Raw genomic sequence first — 17,593 nt, 5'->3', positions numbered from 1 at the left:
TATGTGGACACTTTCAGTAATCCTAGTGACAAATGATGAAACTAAGAAAATAGATGTATTTGTTGTTTGACCTTAGAGCTCAAGCTCATAAGTCTGAAAATATGTGCCAAAATAATACATGGAAATAATAATTCACATTAATATTACTTTTGTGTTAATTATATTTTGATACTAGAGGCCTGGTGCATGAAATTTATGCACAGGTAGGGTCCCTAGCCCTGGCTGGTAATCAGAGCTGATAGGGGCCTTCTGGCTGCCGGCTAGGGCCTTCCTTCGTTCCGTGCTGCCCCCTGGTGGTCAGCACATGTCATAGTGAGCGGTCGAACTCCCTGTTGGTCAAACTCCCAAGGGGACAATTTGCATATTAGCCTTTTATTATATAGGATTAACATTAACCTGTTAAAATATTGAAGAATAATGCAGTGACGACATCTATTTATCCTGGCATTTCTGAATCTACTTGGCTGTAGGATGTTTATAAATTTTAGTAGCAGTAGTTTCCCAAAGAACACAGTTTTAGAAATGCTGATGATATAAGCTATAGTATTGCTGCAGATGAGGAGACAGGGAGGGAGTAGCCTTTACTATTTCTCTGGCTCCTTGCTTCAGAATAACCACTGGTGTCCCTCCCCCAGGCATCCCATTCAGAGGTTTCCACGTGGCGATGTGGAATAGGCAGGGAAAGGAAGCAAACCCCTGAAATCACTGCTGCTGCAGGTGCACAACGCACTGGAACCCCTCGTATAAGTGTGTGATATTTATTTTAGTCCATCCTACAGAGGGAGCAAGCTTAATTTAGTTAAGCCACAAGGTTGAGTGAAGAACAGCATGTTGCTCTTTATTGTTTAGTCAATTAAATTGTCCTCTGTGCTCGTAGGAAATGTTCCACATTTATTACCAGTGAGGTACACGCTCTGGCAGTTTCTTTGCTTCAGATTGTCTTATTTAGCACATCTAAAGATTTGAGAACAAATGACAGAAGACATGGTGATAACTTGTTGGGATTTTCTAAAGATTCAGAAGTTCTAGAGTATCTGCCAGTGACAGATGGTCTGTCCTTTCTCAGGGCTTGTCTTCCTGACAAGATTTGATTCCCCACCTTCCCCCCACCCCCGCCCCGCCGCCCATCATTTTGCTCATACACCTAAAGGGAGCTCAGATTCTGGGGAGGTTGATAGTCTCATTAGTTGTAACTACATTACTGTATATCACTGTGGTAGCAACTCTACCTGAACACGCACCATGCGTGGTTACCAATCGTTAGTTACTAATATACACACACACATAGCATGGTATACGAGGGAAAGATAACAAATTACCAAGGAAAATTCATACTTCCTCTCTTTCTGTTATTTTGATAACCAAACACACTAGACTCCCCACTGGACAGTTTTATTTTTTTTCTTGTTATTTTCTTTTGATAGTCCAAGCATAATGTGATGTTTTCAGCACTGTTTTTTATCATTATGATAATAAAATGTATATTGGTTTTAGGACCTTCAATATTTCTTAGCAAACTATTTTTTTTTTTAAATTTTGGCTCAAAATGTACAATCACTGCTTACTAACTTACTAAACCTTTATAAGAATCCACAGGTTGAGACAACTATAACAATGATGTGCTTAGATATAAAATAGGTTCCCACTGACAAAAAGAAAAATTTCAAGTTGTTTAATCTCTTTCATTGGCTTCAAATGTGTTTCCTGATTAACTTACTAAGAGATGTGCTACTTAAGGGAGGAGGATGGGGAAAGGAAACAGTTTTCCCTGTTTGAGTTCTAATGTAACTGTGGAGGCAAATGCGTGGTTTCAAAAATTCTAGAATGTCTTCCAATCGCTTCTTAATCCTTTACTCAAGACTAACTTAATTATTCCAGCTAGTAATACCACTAGTTCAATTTGGCGTTACTTAGGCTGAAGTGTACCAAGTGGAAAGAGATTAGTATTACTAAAAGATGTAAATATTATCAGATATATTCATTTGGGATTTACATAGTTGGTCTTTGTTATCTACACAAGTAGCTGAGAATTTCTTTCTTTTCTTTTTCTTTCTTTTGAATTCTCACCAGAGGATATTTTTCTATTGATTTTTAGAGATAGTGGAAGAGAGAAGGAAAGACAGAGAGAAATATCGATGTGAGAGAAACACATTGATTGGTTGCCTCCTTCACACTTCCTAACAGGCCCCAGTCTGGGGAGAAGCTTGCAACCAAGGTACTTGCCTTTGACCAAAATCGAACCTGGGACCCTTTGGTCTGCAGGCCAATACTCTATCCACTGAGCCAAACCCTCTAGGGCCAATAATTTCTTTTTTATGTAACTAAGTCTCTCCTAAGCATGCTCACTATAGTAGCTCACTTTGCTAATATGTGAAAACAATAAACGTTATTACTCTTTCGTACCTTTTAACTCCACTATAATTTTAATATGTATATATATATATATATATATATATATATATATATATATCTCCAATAGTACATTTTATGTAATATAACCAGTTGTACAATATATATCTAATATAGGCAAGGCATATATGTATAGGAGTTTACCTACTACTATATCTATATTAGTCATTTAAGTGAAGAGACTCCAAACCTATTGGGTTTCCAAGATGTAGGCTATTGACCTCCCTGTCATTTTTTAATGACCCTTATTAAATGCTCCTTTCATAACAGATATCAGTTACTTTTTAAATTAGTACCTGTTTCACATTGCTCACTTTTAGAAACATTCAATTATAAACAATCAGAGAATTCATGCCAGCTCATTGGTTATACGTGAAGATGTTTCACCCTGACCCAAGGCAATTATATTCATCTTTTAGTGGGCAGTTCCTCAGATAATGAATGAGAGCCTTAACTGTCTATGTACAACCTAGCAATACAGTTTTCAAAGATCCTTTAAAACATGGTGTCACACTAACACATGGATTTTAGTTTTGTATACATGTATATTTGGGTATATAATTAAAGGGATAGGAGATCCAACTTTTCATTTTTATATACCTTTTCCCTATAATATGCTTTCCTTCCCCAAAGAAAAGTGGACTTGCAAAAAAAAGTCCTGCATATTCACTATGTATGAAATGGCCAACAACTATTGCATGGTTTTGAAATCATGCCTTTATAAAATTACATACTTTAAATTACTCTGAGTTTGTTTATTGAAATTTGTTAGGGCTAGAAAAATTGCATAGCTGAGATTAATAAAAAAGAATTGCATTATATAAGATATGCTAAATTATTCCAACAAGTAGGCCAAAAATGTAATAATGTCTCCAGAGAACAGAGGTTTATTTCAGGGTTAGTGCAATACCACGTCAGGGAATGGGGATTGGTGTCTGCTCCATGAACTCACACTATTGTGATAAATGCTTTATTTTTTTTAATGCAGTAATGTGTTAATAATTTTCCTTGTTTCAAATTTGTACTGCCAGATGTCTCATATGTTAGTACTCATGAGTAAAACCAAAGACAGGAGTGAGAGAAGATGATTTCCCTGCTCACAGTATGCAAGGGAGGGCGGTCCAGAGAGTGGAATCTGGGATTCGATATTTGAAACACAAGATTGAACCTGTGACACTATACTTTTTCATGCTCTTGCCTGAATGTTCATTTCCAACATGAGAGTGAGAAAGATGAATAAGTTTTATGGACTAGACAAATTGCCAGTAAGTTCCCATTGTAACTCTTACCTTCTACTTATTTCATAAATTCTGTTGGACAAAATAGCTTTTTACTTATTAAGTTTTACAGGTTAATGCAGAGTTCCCATAGCCTAAATTTTGCTTAATCTGGCTTCCTGGTATGGATTACTTAAATGGAAACAATTTAAACTAAATTGAGTCATCTCTTCACTCTACTATTATATGGCTTCCGAAGTACATTCAATCTATATCTTGGCTCTCATTACTCTTCTCTCTGAATTCTCCCTATCTACATGCTTTAGTCATTTTTTCTTTATCTATACCTGATTTCATTTCATACAGAGAACTATTTTTCTTATATTTGAGTCTTTGGTTTGTATGCCTTTAAGTTTTTATGGAATTCCCACTAATTTTATAACACTGTTTATTGTTAGTAAATTACTGATGATTTATTTGTCACTGACACAGTGTAAGAAAAATAATCATAAAATTAGGAAGGAAGACTGTAAGTACTGGAGTAAAGTGATTTTATATTTTTTTTAGCTAAAATTAAAAACTTCCCTGGATCATACTTTCTACATTAAGTATCACATATAAGTGGAGCATGCATATATCTCAAAAAAATGACAGTAATGATATAACTCAAATAGGCAACATATCCTAACTTATATGATAATATATTATCTGTATATATCAGTAATATTATAGATGTGTTGTATTTTGAAATCATAAAATTTACACCAAAATTAAAAAACCTTCTGAAAATAATTATGTACTTTGAACAAAATCACATTTCATAAGAAATATATTTGCAATTGCATTTCTTATGCTTGAATACATCTTTCCATAGGCATTTCTCAATAGGACAAAGACTGACCACCAAAATACAATGCACACTCACTTTCTAGCATTTCCTTGATATTTATTAGAAAGCATCTTTATTTAAAACCCAATCTTTGGGTATTATTGCTGAAAATAACGGAATAATCTTTTTAAAAAAACACTTGCCCATTACAGTAGGTCCTCTGGTTACGCCGGAGATCCATTCCTAAGGCGACGCAACACGATTTTCGCCTTAAGTCAGAACCCACCTACATAAGCACCTGTCACTCACATGGAGCAGATACACAGCAGTAATGAAGTGAAACAGTAAAAAAAAAAATTAAAAGAAAGGTAATAATTCCTTACCTTTACTTGTGGTAAATAAATACTAAAAAACATAAAGCACATATGATATACATTGAAATGACAGAACTTTTTTTTTTTAAATAAATGGGAGATGGCAACGTAACCACAAAACGACGTACATCGAGTCTGACATAACCCGAGGACTGTCTGTATATGCCTATATGCCTCTTGTTTTAAATCATAATTACATGTCTTAGAATGTATATGATAAGATTAGATAGAATGGAAATTCCATACAAAAGCTACCTTTACTACAGACACACACACACGGAGACACACACACACACACACACACACACACACATACACACACACACCTTTCTGTTTTGGCCTAAGCCAAGGATCGCTTAGAATCAATTTACCCAAAGTTAGTCAGCCAATATTGTTACCTATACATTGTTTGCTTTTACATATGTTTTATTTTTGTTCACGTTATTAGCAATTTGAAAGCCACTGGAATTACCCACCTGTAACGTAATGCTAATATAATGTTTATTGCTTCTAGCCTTTACATTCAGCTACTTCAACAAATGGATCTCTTTAGAATACATGCACAAAGCTTTTCAGAACATAGGGCAGTTTACTTTATCAAGACAAGAGCAAGCTTATACACAGGGAAGTGTTAGAAGATAAGAATGCTAAGCCAGATTGCAGAGGGGTAGGACTTAGATATTTATTAGGTGGGTAATAGAAAGCCATCAATGTTTATTTGGAATAGGAAGTGCGATTCAAACTCCACTCTCAGTTAAATCACTATACAGTATCATAATATTTTTTAGTTGACACCTATGTTTTTCTAGGCTTTTGATGAAGTGTATTTTCAAATTTTAATTAGCAAGTCTATAATGCCTCTATACATCAAACACCAATGCTTAATCCACAGTTCTTTGGTAACACTTTTCCATCATCAATTGAATAACAACTTTTCTAACATATATTTTATTTACTTTTTTTATTTTATTTTTTCAAAGTACATCCATTTGGTTTGGTTTATTTTTCATAATTAATACTGACTGATAGCTGCTTTGTTTTCTGTTCTAGGTTGTGGAGACTAATTTGGTTGCTTTTGACTGTCACTGGATCATTATAAATGAGGTAAAACCAACTAAATATTATTGTCAACTCTGGGTCCTGTTTTTATATGTATAGTCAGAGCATTTCCTCTGGCCTTGAATGTCTAAGTGGGCACAAACACAAAGTAAATGTTCATCTTACTGAGTGAATTCTGTTAAATAAAAATAGGATTAGAAGGGTCTTTTTTTAAATTATGAAGGGCTTTGTATGAATAAAATAAATGGAGAATGTCTTCCCCACTGAGTATCTTTTAGTCCTTTCCGTTGGAACACAGTGCTTGCTTCGGGAGATTATCTTTACAAAAAGTACAGTTCCTCTTTGTAAGTGAATTCCTCCCAGTGGAGTGTTTGTGTTCCTTTTATATTTTAATATTGTTTCTAGAATTTTTATATCCACTCCCCTTAAGTAGTTCAGCATATTAATATGAATAAACAAAAACAGATTTTTTCTTTTCATAAAGGAATACAACTGTTTTAAAATCCATCAAGCTGTTAACTTCCTTGTGAAAGTTTTTTTTTTTTTTTTACTTTTGTAACAACAATACATATGATTAAAAAGGCATTACAATATGAGAGCCTGTGCAATTTGTTTCCATTAGCACCTGCCTGTCACATTTTGAAAAGGACAATGAGCAGATAAGTTATGGATAAATAATGAGATCATGTGGATTCGGCCTCAACAAAACCTAGCATTAAATAAGTTATATTACTTATGGATAAAAATAATGTATTATTTATCACTAGATACTACATATTGAATTATAGAATAATAAATTTTGTTGCGGGGAAAAATAGCATTTTGGGTAAGACTTCTGGTTTTGCAGTCAGCAAGATCGGATCAATCCTTCCTCTAAAATTGGTTAGCTATGTTACTTTGGATATATACTATAAAGCATCCTATTCCTCAAATGTTTCACTTGTACAGTAACTATAATAACATTTACTTTACTAGTTCATAATAAAAATTAAGTGAGAGATTTATCTAGTAATCTTAACACAGTGCCTCAATAAGTGATTGTAGTACAATTAAGTTCAAAGATTATATTCTTACACATTATTTTGTTGAGTAGTATACGTTACTTTATGAGGTACTGAGGGAATGAGGTTCATAGAGAGTAAATGAGTTGCCTTTTTTTCCCATAGAAAAATGAAAATGATTTCCAGTTTCAAATTGTTTTTCCAACACCACGCTTCATTGATGGACTCGTTCTTTTTAGCTCAGTAAGAAAACACACACATAAATCTGTAAACATTTTGCAAATCTGTTTGGGTTGGCCAAACGTTATGATCTAAAATTATATTTTTAACTTTTAAATCAAGATCTGTGTGTGTTTTTTGTAGGGCGCAGCTATAGGGTTAAGCCTTGGACTGACCTGTTAGCAAAGCCACAAACAAGTCCCAGCTTAGAGGGCATAGTCCTCTTAGCATAATTAGGCTTGACTTTATGACGCTCCCTAGATCCTTCCTAGATAGCTAATGGGCTGTGGGAGGTGCAGCAAGTGCTGCCAGAACAAGTGAAACTCACAAGAACATTGTAGCTATGGTGACCACTACCTTGTTTACCTCTGGCTATAAAATAAAGGCTCAGCTTACCTCTGGATCTCTCTCTGTGGCCTCAGCCAGGCACAGGAAGATCCACCTACACCCAGCTTATTCTCTCTGTCATTTCTTCATCCTTCACTGCTCTCACTCAGGCTTGTGAACCCTTGGCTGAGCTGGCTCAGCCCTTTTTTTTTTTTTTTTCTAAAATTCCCACAGGTAACATGTATGTGTGAGATCTGCTTTTCAATGAAGTTTTGATATCTTCAAATTTTGTAATGCCCCTTAATTTTCATCTAGAATCCTATATAATAAACCCTAATATGCAAATCAACTGAATGGCAAAACAACTGGTCACTGTGACATGCACTGACCACCAGGGGGCAGACGTTCAATGCAGGAGCTGCCCCCTGGTGGTCAGTGCACTTCCACAGGGGGAGCACAACTAGGCCAGAAGCCGGGGCTCACAGCTGGGGAGCACAGCGGCAGTGGCAGGAGCCTCTCTCACCTCCGCGGCAGCACTAAGGACCCCTTGGGGGATGTCTGACTGATGGTTTAGGTCAGACATCCCCTGAGGGCTCCCAGACTGTGAGAGGGCACAGGTCAGGCTGAGGAACCTCCCTACCCCAGTGCATGAATGTTGTGCACTGGGTCTCTAGTGACTAAATATCAAGATAGAGGGAAGAGAAAGGGAAGCTTACCAAACTTGCAGGATACCATTTTATATTAGATATTTCACTTTTACTTTTCTGCAAGGTTCAAAGAAATAGAAAATTTGCCAAATATTACACAACTATTAAGTAGTAATAATAGGATTCAAAACAGCATTTTCCAGTCTAAAGCATTGGTTGCTTTTGCTTTGTTTTCTTTTCCTTTTGTAAAAATACCTTTCCTTATAGATTATATATTTGAAATGCCTGCTACCTTAACTTTAACCTTATGGGAGCCAATTATTTTATTATTTTTTCTTAATTTAATTATTTCCTTAATTACTATTTTTTTAAAAAATAGAGAATCCTTCTAATTCCTTGTGTTTTCTTTTTTTGTTTGTTTGTTTGTTCGTTTTCTCACAACCACCTCTGATGTGGAATTGATCATACATATTTCCCAATGTGAAACACATTGGAGTAATTTTATTTGTTCATGCCAATAGAGTTGGCTTGGAAGTAAAAGTGATGTATTGCCTCCCTAGAGACATTGATTAATCAAACTAGTTAATACTTATAATCATTAAATGGAAATGCCCATTCTCTTTTATTCTTTGACTAGAGGCCTGGTGCACAGATTCAGCACTGGTGTGAAACCAGCTCTCTCACACCCCCTGAGGGGTCCCAGATTGTGAGAAGGCACAGGCCAGGGTTAGGTACCCCACCGGTGCACCATCGAGGCTGGAGAGGGACCGCAGGAGGACTCCAGGGCATGTCCAGCCCAACTTGTCCAGTCCCAATCAGCTGGACCCCAGCAGTAAACTAACCTAGCAGTCAGAGAGTCTGTCCCATGGTGGTCAGTGCGCATCATAGTGACTGGTTGAACAGTGAATGTTCGGACACTTAGCATATTAGGCTTTTATTATTTAGGATTAGATCAAAGAAGTAACCCCTGAATTAATTATTTTTTTTATACCTAATGGAACTGATGAAATTATACCTGAATCTTAAAAGTGTGAATCATGTAAAGCTCCCCAGAACAGCAGTGGTCATCTACCTACTACTTAAGGTGTCAATTTGCACTGTGGAAGAAATCACTCCTCCATGCTATATATGTGCAGTCTGACTGAGTAGACTGGCAAGCATGTCACTCATGGTGAATATGGAAATAATAACAATTATACTTTAATATGTCTTTCATAAACATTATGGCTCATGTTGTTAAAGTTATTAAATCTTATTACATAAATTCTTAGGAGGGCAAATGATATCTTTAAATGGAGTTTAATAATTTGAGCCAAAATTTTGGAAATAAACACATAAACAAAGCAATCTAACCAGCAAATAACTCAATAAATGTTAAAAGTATAGAAGACCTCAATTATTTTTTTTTTCTCCTTTACACTTGGGTCTCCTATTGTGATAATCTAATCTAATAAAAGACAAACATGCAAATTGACCATACCTTTGCTATGCCTTAAGCCATGCTCACCAGCCAATCAGAGTGGCTATATGCAAATTAACCCAACCAAGATGGCGGGCCAGAAGCCACGGAGCTGGAGCAAGCAGGAGGCTTGGTTGCTCCAGTGATGGAGGAAGCCAAGGTTCCTGCCTGCCACAGCCAGCTCTGAGCTCCACTGAAGGCAACAAAGTTTCAATTATAGACGGTAAATAAATCCCAGAATAAAAAAAAGAAAAGAAAAAAGGGAGAGGCTGGGAGCTTCCATCACGGTGGGGGGGGGGGGCGGGGGGGGTTGGCCAGCCTGAAAATAGTTATCAACCCCTCATCCAGGCTGGCCAAACCTCCATGAGGTGAGGGTCCCCACTGGGGGGCGGGGGGCTTAACCAGCCTGCAAGCAGCCATCATCCCCTCACCCAGGCTGGCCAGGCACCCCAGTGGGGACCCCCACCCTGAAGGGGTGTGACCAGCCTACAAACACCCATCAGCCCCTCATCCAGGCTGGCCAGGCATCCTAGTGGGACCCCCCACCCTGATCCGGGACACCCTTCAGGGCAAACCAGCAGGCCCCTACCCATGCACCAGGCCTCTATCCTATATAATAAAAGGGTAATATGCAAACTGACCCTAACAGCATAACAACTGGGAATGACTGGTCACTGTGACACACACTGACCACCACGGAGCAGATGCTCAATGCACAAGCTGCCCCCTGGTGGTCAGTGCGCTCCCACAGGGGAGGAGCTCTGCTCAACCACAAGCCAGGCTGATGGCTGCCAGTACAGCGGTGGTGGCGGGAGATTCTCCCGCCTCCTCAGCAGCGCTAAGGATGTCTGACTGCAGCTTAGGCCTGCTCCCTGCTGGCAAGTGGACATCCCCCAAGGGCTGCTGGTCTGCCAGAGGGATGTCTGACTACCAGCTTAGGCCAAATTTCTTGGGGAGCGGGCCTAAGCCTGCAGGTGGTCATCCTCCGAAGGGTCCCAGACTGCGAGAGAGCACAGGCCAGGCTGAGGGACCCCCACTCCCCCCAGTGCACAAATTTTTGTGCACTGGGCCTCTAGTTATTTATAACATCCCTTTAGTATTATTGAATTTCTTAATCTCTCTCTCTCCCACAGCCGTCTTTGCTAGACCTTGAGTAGAGGTGTCATTTCTTTTGGACAATAAATACCACCTAGTCTTTGAAAAACCTGATGTTCACAGCCCACACTATATATATTGTTTATTGTTTGGTAGCTCTTCTAGGTTAAAACTCAGAGATTAAGCATATTATTTTTATATTTTCATCCGCCCACCAATCGTCAGTATATCTGTAGTCAGCACATTTGCTTCCACATGACCTCATTCAGTCACCCTATTGTCTTTGAAACATGCCTCAGAAAACTTGACTCTCACTACCTTTACTTCATTTACAGCCTTTTGTGTACAAATCTATAATGGATGAATCATATTTGCCCTAGTGTCCATAAAAGAAGAAATATGGATTTTCAGATATTCTAGGGAGCAAATAAACTCTAAAAGTAACAGCAACAACATCAGCAATAAACCCTAGCAACATGCAAATGCCGTTTTTGATTGAACATGGAAAACACTAATCTGTCTAGTTTGGTTTGTATAACTACTATTTTATTGCCAATTTTAAAATGGGTTGCAAACATTTAGTATATAATCTTATTGCATCAATATTTTTTTAGAGAGAGACTATAAATCAGGTTGGCATTGAACATCATGATACAAATTGAGGTAGAAAGTTGAAAACAACATATATTTTTTCATTTGCATTACATGAGCTGCAATAATGAGAGGCTGTGCTCCTTCACATGGTGTAATCAATCATATGTTAGTAGTTGATAATGGTATTTATCTTCTTCCTACAATCAGTGGGTCCAGCTCAGAACAGCCTTTCCATGTAAGCATTGTCATTCCTTCTAGGTCCTGAAGCAGATGTCCTAGCACTTTATTTAAATTTTACAAAAGTTAGAAATTCTGACAGGAAGATTCTGGTATTTTAGAGCTGCAGGAAGTATAATGCTATGTGCACCTTCTGTTTCTGCTAATACTGAACCGGATTTTTGGTGCCATGACCTCTTATTTAAATAGTTTAAGTCCATGAAAAAAGAAGGGAATCTTTGTGACAGCTTGGATGGACCAGATTATTAGGCTAAGTGAAATAAACCAGTCGGAGAAAGACAAATGTATGATCTCACTTATATGTGGAATGTAATGGCCAAATAAGCTGATGAACACAATAGAAGCAGAGGCATGGATACAACGGACAGACTGACAGCTGTTAGAAGGGGTGAGAGGACTAGATTAAAGAAGGTGAAGGAATTAGCCAAAGAACATATATGCATAATCCATTGTCACAGACAACAGTGTGGTGATGCCCAGAGGGAAGGGGGAGAAGGGAGCTGGGTGGACGAGGGCAAAGGTGGAGGAGGGGGTTGAAATGGGGACATCTGTGATAATGTCAACAACAAAAATAAAGTTAAAAAAATAAAAATAAATAGTTTAAGTTATTATTTTCTGTTAAGCACTGCTACTGCTAAATTCTGCAGTTAAGAAGTTGTTGAGATTTTAAAAGTTTGTATATATATAATGGATGTTTTTCATTTTTTCTAGTTTAGTGATTAATTGAACTGCTCACTACTAATCTGTCAAGCAGAGAGTTTCCATTCTGCTCCTCTTCCTGCTGGTATACAGCCCACAGCTGGTTTTATTTCATGCTTCCACATAATGTTGGTGTAATTATTTCACACTAATGTTAAATTTTATGGAAGCATCAAAGGATCATCTTCGCTAAAGCATGAAGAATATAAACATATTAACAAAAACAACAACAAAAAGCATAATCTTTTTCAACTACACCACACAGTAGTGTACTGATAATATCATTATTAAAATCTGCTTTATTCAGAATTGTTGATGTTATTAAAGCATCACAGTGTCTAGACCAGTGATGGCGAACCTATGATACGCGTGTCAGAGGTGACACGTGAACTCATTTTTTTTGGTTGATTTTCCTTTGTTAAATGGCATTTAAATATATAAAATAAATATAAAAAATATAAGTCTTTGTTTTACTATGGTTGCAAAGATAAAAAAATTTCTATATGTGACACAGCACCAGAGTTAAGTTAGGGTTTTTTCAAAATGATGACACCCCGAGCTCAAAAGGTTCACCATCACTGGTCTAGACTTAAAATTTCAGGTATCTATCTTTAGAAGACAGTTTGGTGAAAATGTGCCATTGATTTATTCATTCATTATTTTCTTGATACCTGTTATGAACCATCTGAGAACTTTGTTAAATGAAAGAAGGTAGAAGCATGAGGAAGGAGGGAGGGACCCCTTCTCTTAAATACTTTATGTATATGTTGGTGTCTGATCTATTGGATTTTGAGAGTCTTTCCTTCCCTGGAATTCTATTAATTTAAGCCTAAAGCTGATACCCTACAAAGATTCAGGATTGATCCAATTTTCCTAAAAGATTTGCTCTCAAAAGTGGCTGTTTCTGGATGGAGTTTTATTCCTACCAGATAGTGTAGCTTTCCTCTTCTTTCACTCTCACACAGTTCAGGGTTCACCACATTAAACTATCACAGGAAAGCAAACAGGAATATTTTATTGGATATTTTGACTTTATTCTTAATAATTTTGATTATCCCTGTAAATTATTTTTTGAGGGGAGGAAAACACTGTTTGCCTTGCTCCTAGAGAAGTAAAATAGAAAAAAAATTAGGTACACTACAATATATTTATCAATTTTTTTATAATATCAATTCCTCTTTTATAAATACTCTTCATATAAATAATATATAAAAGGTAAATATTTTTATAATCAGCTTCTTAAGATGCTTTGAAACTCGGGAAATTTCTGTATATTTTATAGAGATGGAAATGTTTGGTGACACTGGGGGCTTGGGAAAAGGAATGGTGAATTAGATCTTCACATGAGTGTTTAGAAAAATCAAATAGTTTATTTTTAAAAAGAGAGCATTAAAATGATATTAATTCTAATAGGTTATATAATATATTTATCTATCTATCTATCATCTATCTATCTATCTATCTATCTATCTATCTATCTATCTATCATCTATCTATCATCTATCTATCTAAAAGCCTAAGCGACTGAATGACTGAACGACCAGTCAACCAGTTGCTATAATGTGCACTGACCACCAGGGGGAAGATGTTCAATGCAGGAGCTGCTCCTGGTGATCAGTGTGCTCCCACAGCCAACCTCCTGCGGCCAGCCAACCTCCCGTGGTCCTTTCCCTGGCCGGCCAACCTTCCACAGTTCCTTCATCTGGCCAGATGGCCCTCTCGATCAGCCCTGATAGGGCAGGGGGGAGCCAACCAACCTCTCGTGGTCCCTCCCCCCCACCAGCCATGCCAAGGGACCCCACCTGTGCATGAATTTGTGCACCAGGCCTCTAGTATTTTAATAAAGGAGTTTACTTATGGATTTTTTTCATGTAAAAAGATCTCTTTTTTATTTTTTTTTTGTTTTATTGCTAAAGTATTACAAAGAGTATTGCATATGTCTCCTTTTTCCCCCGCCCTTAACAATCCCCTGGCCTCCCCTATCCTCCAGTGTCTTATGTCCATTTAAAAAGATCTCTTAATAGATTGAGTATTCACTTGGCTGTCAATGTTCATATAGCATTACATTTACCACTCCTGAAATATATCTTTTGAAATGCAGAAATAAAGTTCTCTAAGTATAAAATAGCTGCCTAATCAAGTTTTATATCAATACCAAACTATTTTTGAAATCATGTGTCTAAACTAAAATTGCAAGTGAATTTTTTGAGACAGACTGTCTGTTAGTTTCATTCAGAATGGCAGATTCTTTCCTAAAAGAAAATTGCTTTCTTTTTTCTTTCTCAATAATAATTGGCAAAATATATTCAAATTGGTATTTCCTTAGATATACTCTAGTTTCTCTGACACTTAAGAACTTCAGTTTTTGGAACTTATGAAAGGTAGTCATCCCTTTTTGTGAGTTTGAAATAGTCTTCTTAAAGACTTTGATTCATGAAAGGTAAATTTATTATTCCTTTATAGAATCATTCAGCTATTACATGCTGAAATAATATATCTTTATAGTTTTAAATCCCATCATTCATGACATTGATCCAAATAATTTTTGTGAGGAAATATGAACTCTTTGTTTAAGTAATTAGTTTAGAAAGTGTCTCACTTCATGACATTTATAAATTAATACTGTAAATACAGACAGAGACTTTTGAAAGAAGAACTTGAAATATTTTTTATAAAGTTATTTATAAAGTGAGCTAACGGTAACTGAATCCTTGTTGTTTTCAGCAGAAAGTAAGATAATATATTATCTAGTGTTTTACCCAACATAGCTGGCACTTATCAATGTAAGTTTTTATTCTAATGTGCTGATTTATAGTTCAACATGGTGAGAGTCATGTTGAGATGATACTGTTTGGTAAAATTTAGTATTGTTAAAGAAAAAACACACACCAAAATAGAGTTAATATTATGGAAAAGTGGTACAATTTTTTCACTGCCCTTTAAATAAAAATTTCTGCACAATATGGAAATCTAATTTTAGAAATGTAAAGACACTGAATAGCAATATTAATTAACTTTAAAAGATTTCTTGCCCTAGCTGGTTTGGCTCAGTGGAAAGAGTGTCAGCCTGAGGACTGAAGGGTCCCAGGTTCGATTGCGGTTAAGGGCACATGCCTAGATTGCAGGCTGGGTCCCCAGTGTGGGGCGAGCAGGAGGCAGCTGATCAATGATATACTCTCATCAATGATGTTTCTATCTCTCTCTTCATCCTTCTTCTCTGAAATCAATAAATAAATAAATATATATATATATATATATATATATATATATATAATTTTTTTTTAAAGATTTCTTGTTAAGGTTAAGGCTAAAAATGATGTTGAAGGATACTGTATAATTCTTTATGAGTAGGTGACAGAAAATTAAATAGTGACTTGCTTTTTGCCAGAAAGAGTTTTTGGTGGCACAGACTAAAGGGAAAAGATGGCATTTTAAGCTGAGAAAACCATTTATGTAATAGTACGTTAAGAGTTAATCAACCAAAAATCCAGGACATTATACTGGATACAGCTGATGGCGGGTGTTATTTAATTTTCAGAAAATCTGTATCACATAAAGATCATAATTAAAGGATGGATAAGCTAATATATGCTACAAAGCAGAAGAAACTGATGAATGCTCACTGCATTCTAAAGTTTGTGCCAAATCTTATATTTATGTTGTGATTAGAATCTCCTGAAATGAATAAGTTCATTGCAAAGGGTTCATTGATTTAAGAGGTTCCAGTGGGCATTAGGAAGTACAAACTGCTTTAGTAAAGACGGCCTTAAAACTAAAATTTATTCTGACCACTTTTATTCTGACTAATTCCAATTGGAACATGTGTATGTTATAAAAATATTTCATTTTTATTGCTCCTACATCCATGATTGAGTTAAATCCTAAAATTTAATCTGGAGTTGGGAGGCAGAGGAAAGTATAAAACACATTTCTAAATAACATTGATTTGGATAACAAGCACTGTATTTCTTCATTCACTCATCCTGGTTCACTCTGTATTAATCAAGAGTTTTCCATCTTTATGTTAATACCACAATTACATACTAACTTATTTATTCAACATTTAGTGAGCACTTTGTTTACTTTTAACCAAGAAAATTCTATAGGTTAACATGGATAGTTTGAAAAAAATCCTTAAAAATAATATCTCCTCTTGCTCATTCTACTTGCCTTATTAAAGAGCCCCATTTTCAATGGCTAAGAATAATACATGTTACTCTTTCATTGCAACTGTCTTCCTAGGTACTCAAAATACCTTGAAATACATTAATGAATCACGAATTATAATAGCAACATATTTTGTGATTTTTTGATGTGTAGATAACCCATATTTTTCTAAAGCATTCAACGTAACAAATTATAAACTTGCTATTAATAAAGTATACAGGGTGTCCCAAAAATGTATACATACTTTAACAGCTTATAGTTCACTTTTGAAAATTAAATATATTTTAATAAACACTACCTTTATAATTACTCAGTGTGTGTATATACACTTCTGTGGGGCACCCTATATTTAAGTCAATTGCTCCCGTTTGGAAATATTTAAGCATTAATGGATATAATGTAAGCACAGGCAGCAAATACAAATGAATTGATCATTTTAATGAACATATGTTGTTTTCTTTTGGCTGAGGGCTAAGCATTAAGTAAATGCATTACAGTAACCCTTAGCATTTTCAGATGACAACCTATTAATAGATTTTGTGTTTCTGTTACTGTATTAAAGCATTTCTAATTCTTCCATTTCTTATCTTATAGGAAATAAATGACATGGATGTACAGGAACTTGTAAGAAGGTCAATTGGAAGGCTAACTATCATTCGGCAGACATTCCCAGTCCCCCAGAATATAAGTCAGCGATGTTTCCGTGGCAACCATCGAATATCTTCAACATTGTGTGATCCAAAAGACCCATTTGCTCAGAATATGGAGGTATATTCTAAGTATTGGAGTATTTCTTCCTATGGCGCTTTGCTGTGCAGTTGTAGAGAGTTGTATTGGATTTAGAATTTTACATGTTTGCAATTTCTGAACTATTCCCCTTCTGCAGCAACTTATTAAGACAAAGCATCTTAGGAAGCACAGCGAATCTGTGTTGTTGTTTTTTTAAAACTTTTTAACTTCATTTTAGCAAAATATCTACTTGTTTCATAATAATATAATAAGTAAAGGTTATTTTCTTCTCAGCAAGTAAGATCCATAGCATTTCTCATGGTAGAATTTGAGATTGATACTCCTTAATGCCAAACTCCAAATAATTGATCTAATAAATTTGATAGGAGGTTTTTGACATAACAAGGACATAGACTTTCTTTTTAAAGATTAGTATCCAGTTTGAAGTAGTTCACAAAAACTTTATTTAGAAATGCAAGCAATGCTGTAGTGTTATGTAGTCGTATTTAACTCAGATGGATATACCTGTAA

The 17,593-nt window shown here is 36.0% G+C and overlaps 1 protein-coding gene across 1 annotated transcript in view; it reads left to right on the top strand.

Moving 5' to 3' along the window:
- Positions 1-17,593, top strand: part of GRID2 (glutamate ionotropic receptor delta type subunit 2) — a 1,380,265-nt gene that overhangs the window by 790,126 nt on the left and 572,546 nt on the right. Inside the window, exons 5-6 of the mRNA XM_081109363.1 lie at positions 5,880-5,933; positions 16,928-17,101. Of these exons, the coding sequence (XP_080965489.1) occupies positions 5,880-5,933; positions 16,928-17,101 (228 nt within the window). The remainder of the gene's footprint in view (positions 1-5,879; positions 5,934-16,927; positions 17,102-17,593) is intronic.

The sequence above is a fragment of the Myotis nattereri genome (assembly GCF_964212035.1).
Source record: "Myotis nattereri genome assembly, chromosome: 1".
NCBI classification, from domain to species: Eukaryota; Metazoa; Chordata; class Mammalia; order Chiroptera; family Vespertilionidae; genus Myotis; species Myotis nattereri.
Note: the sequence above shows the minus strand (reverse complement) of the source record. Positions and strands in the feature narration are given on the sequence as shown.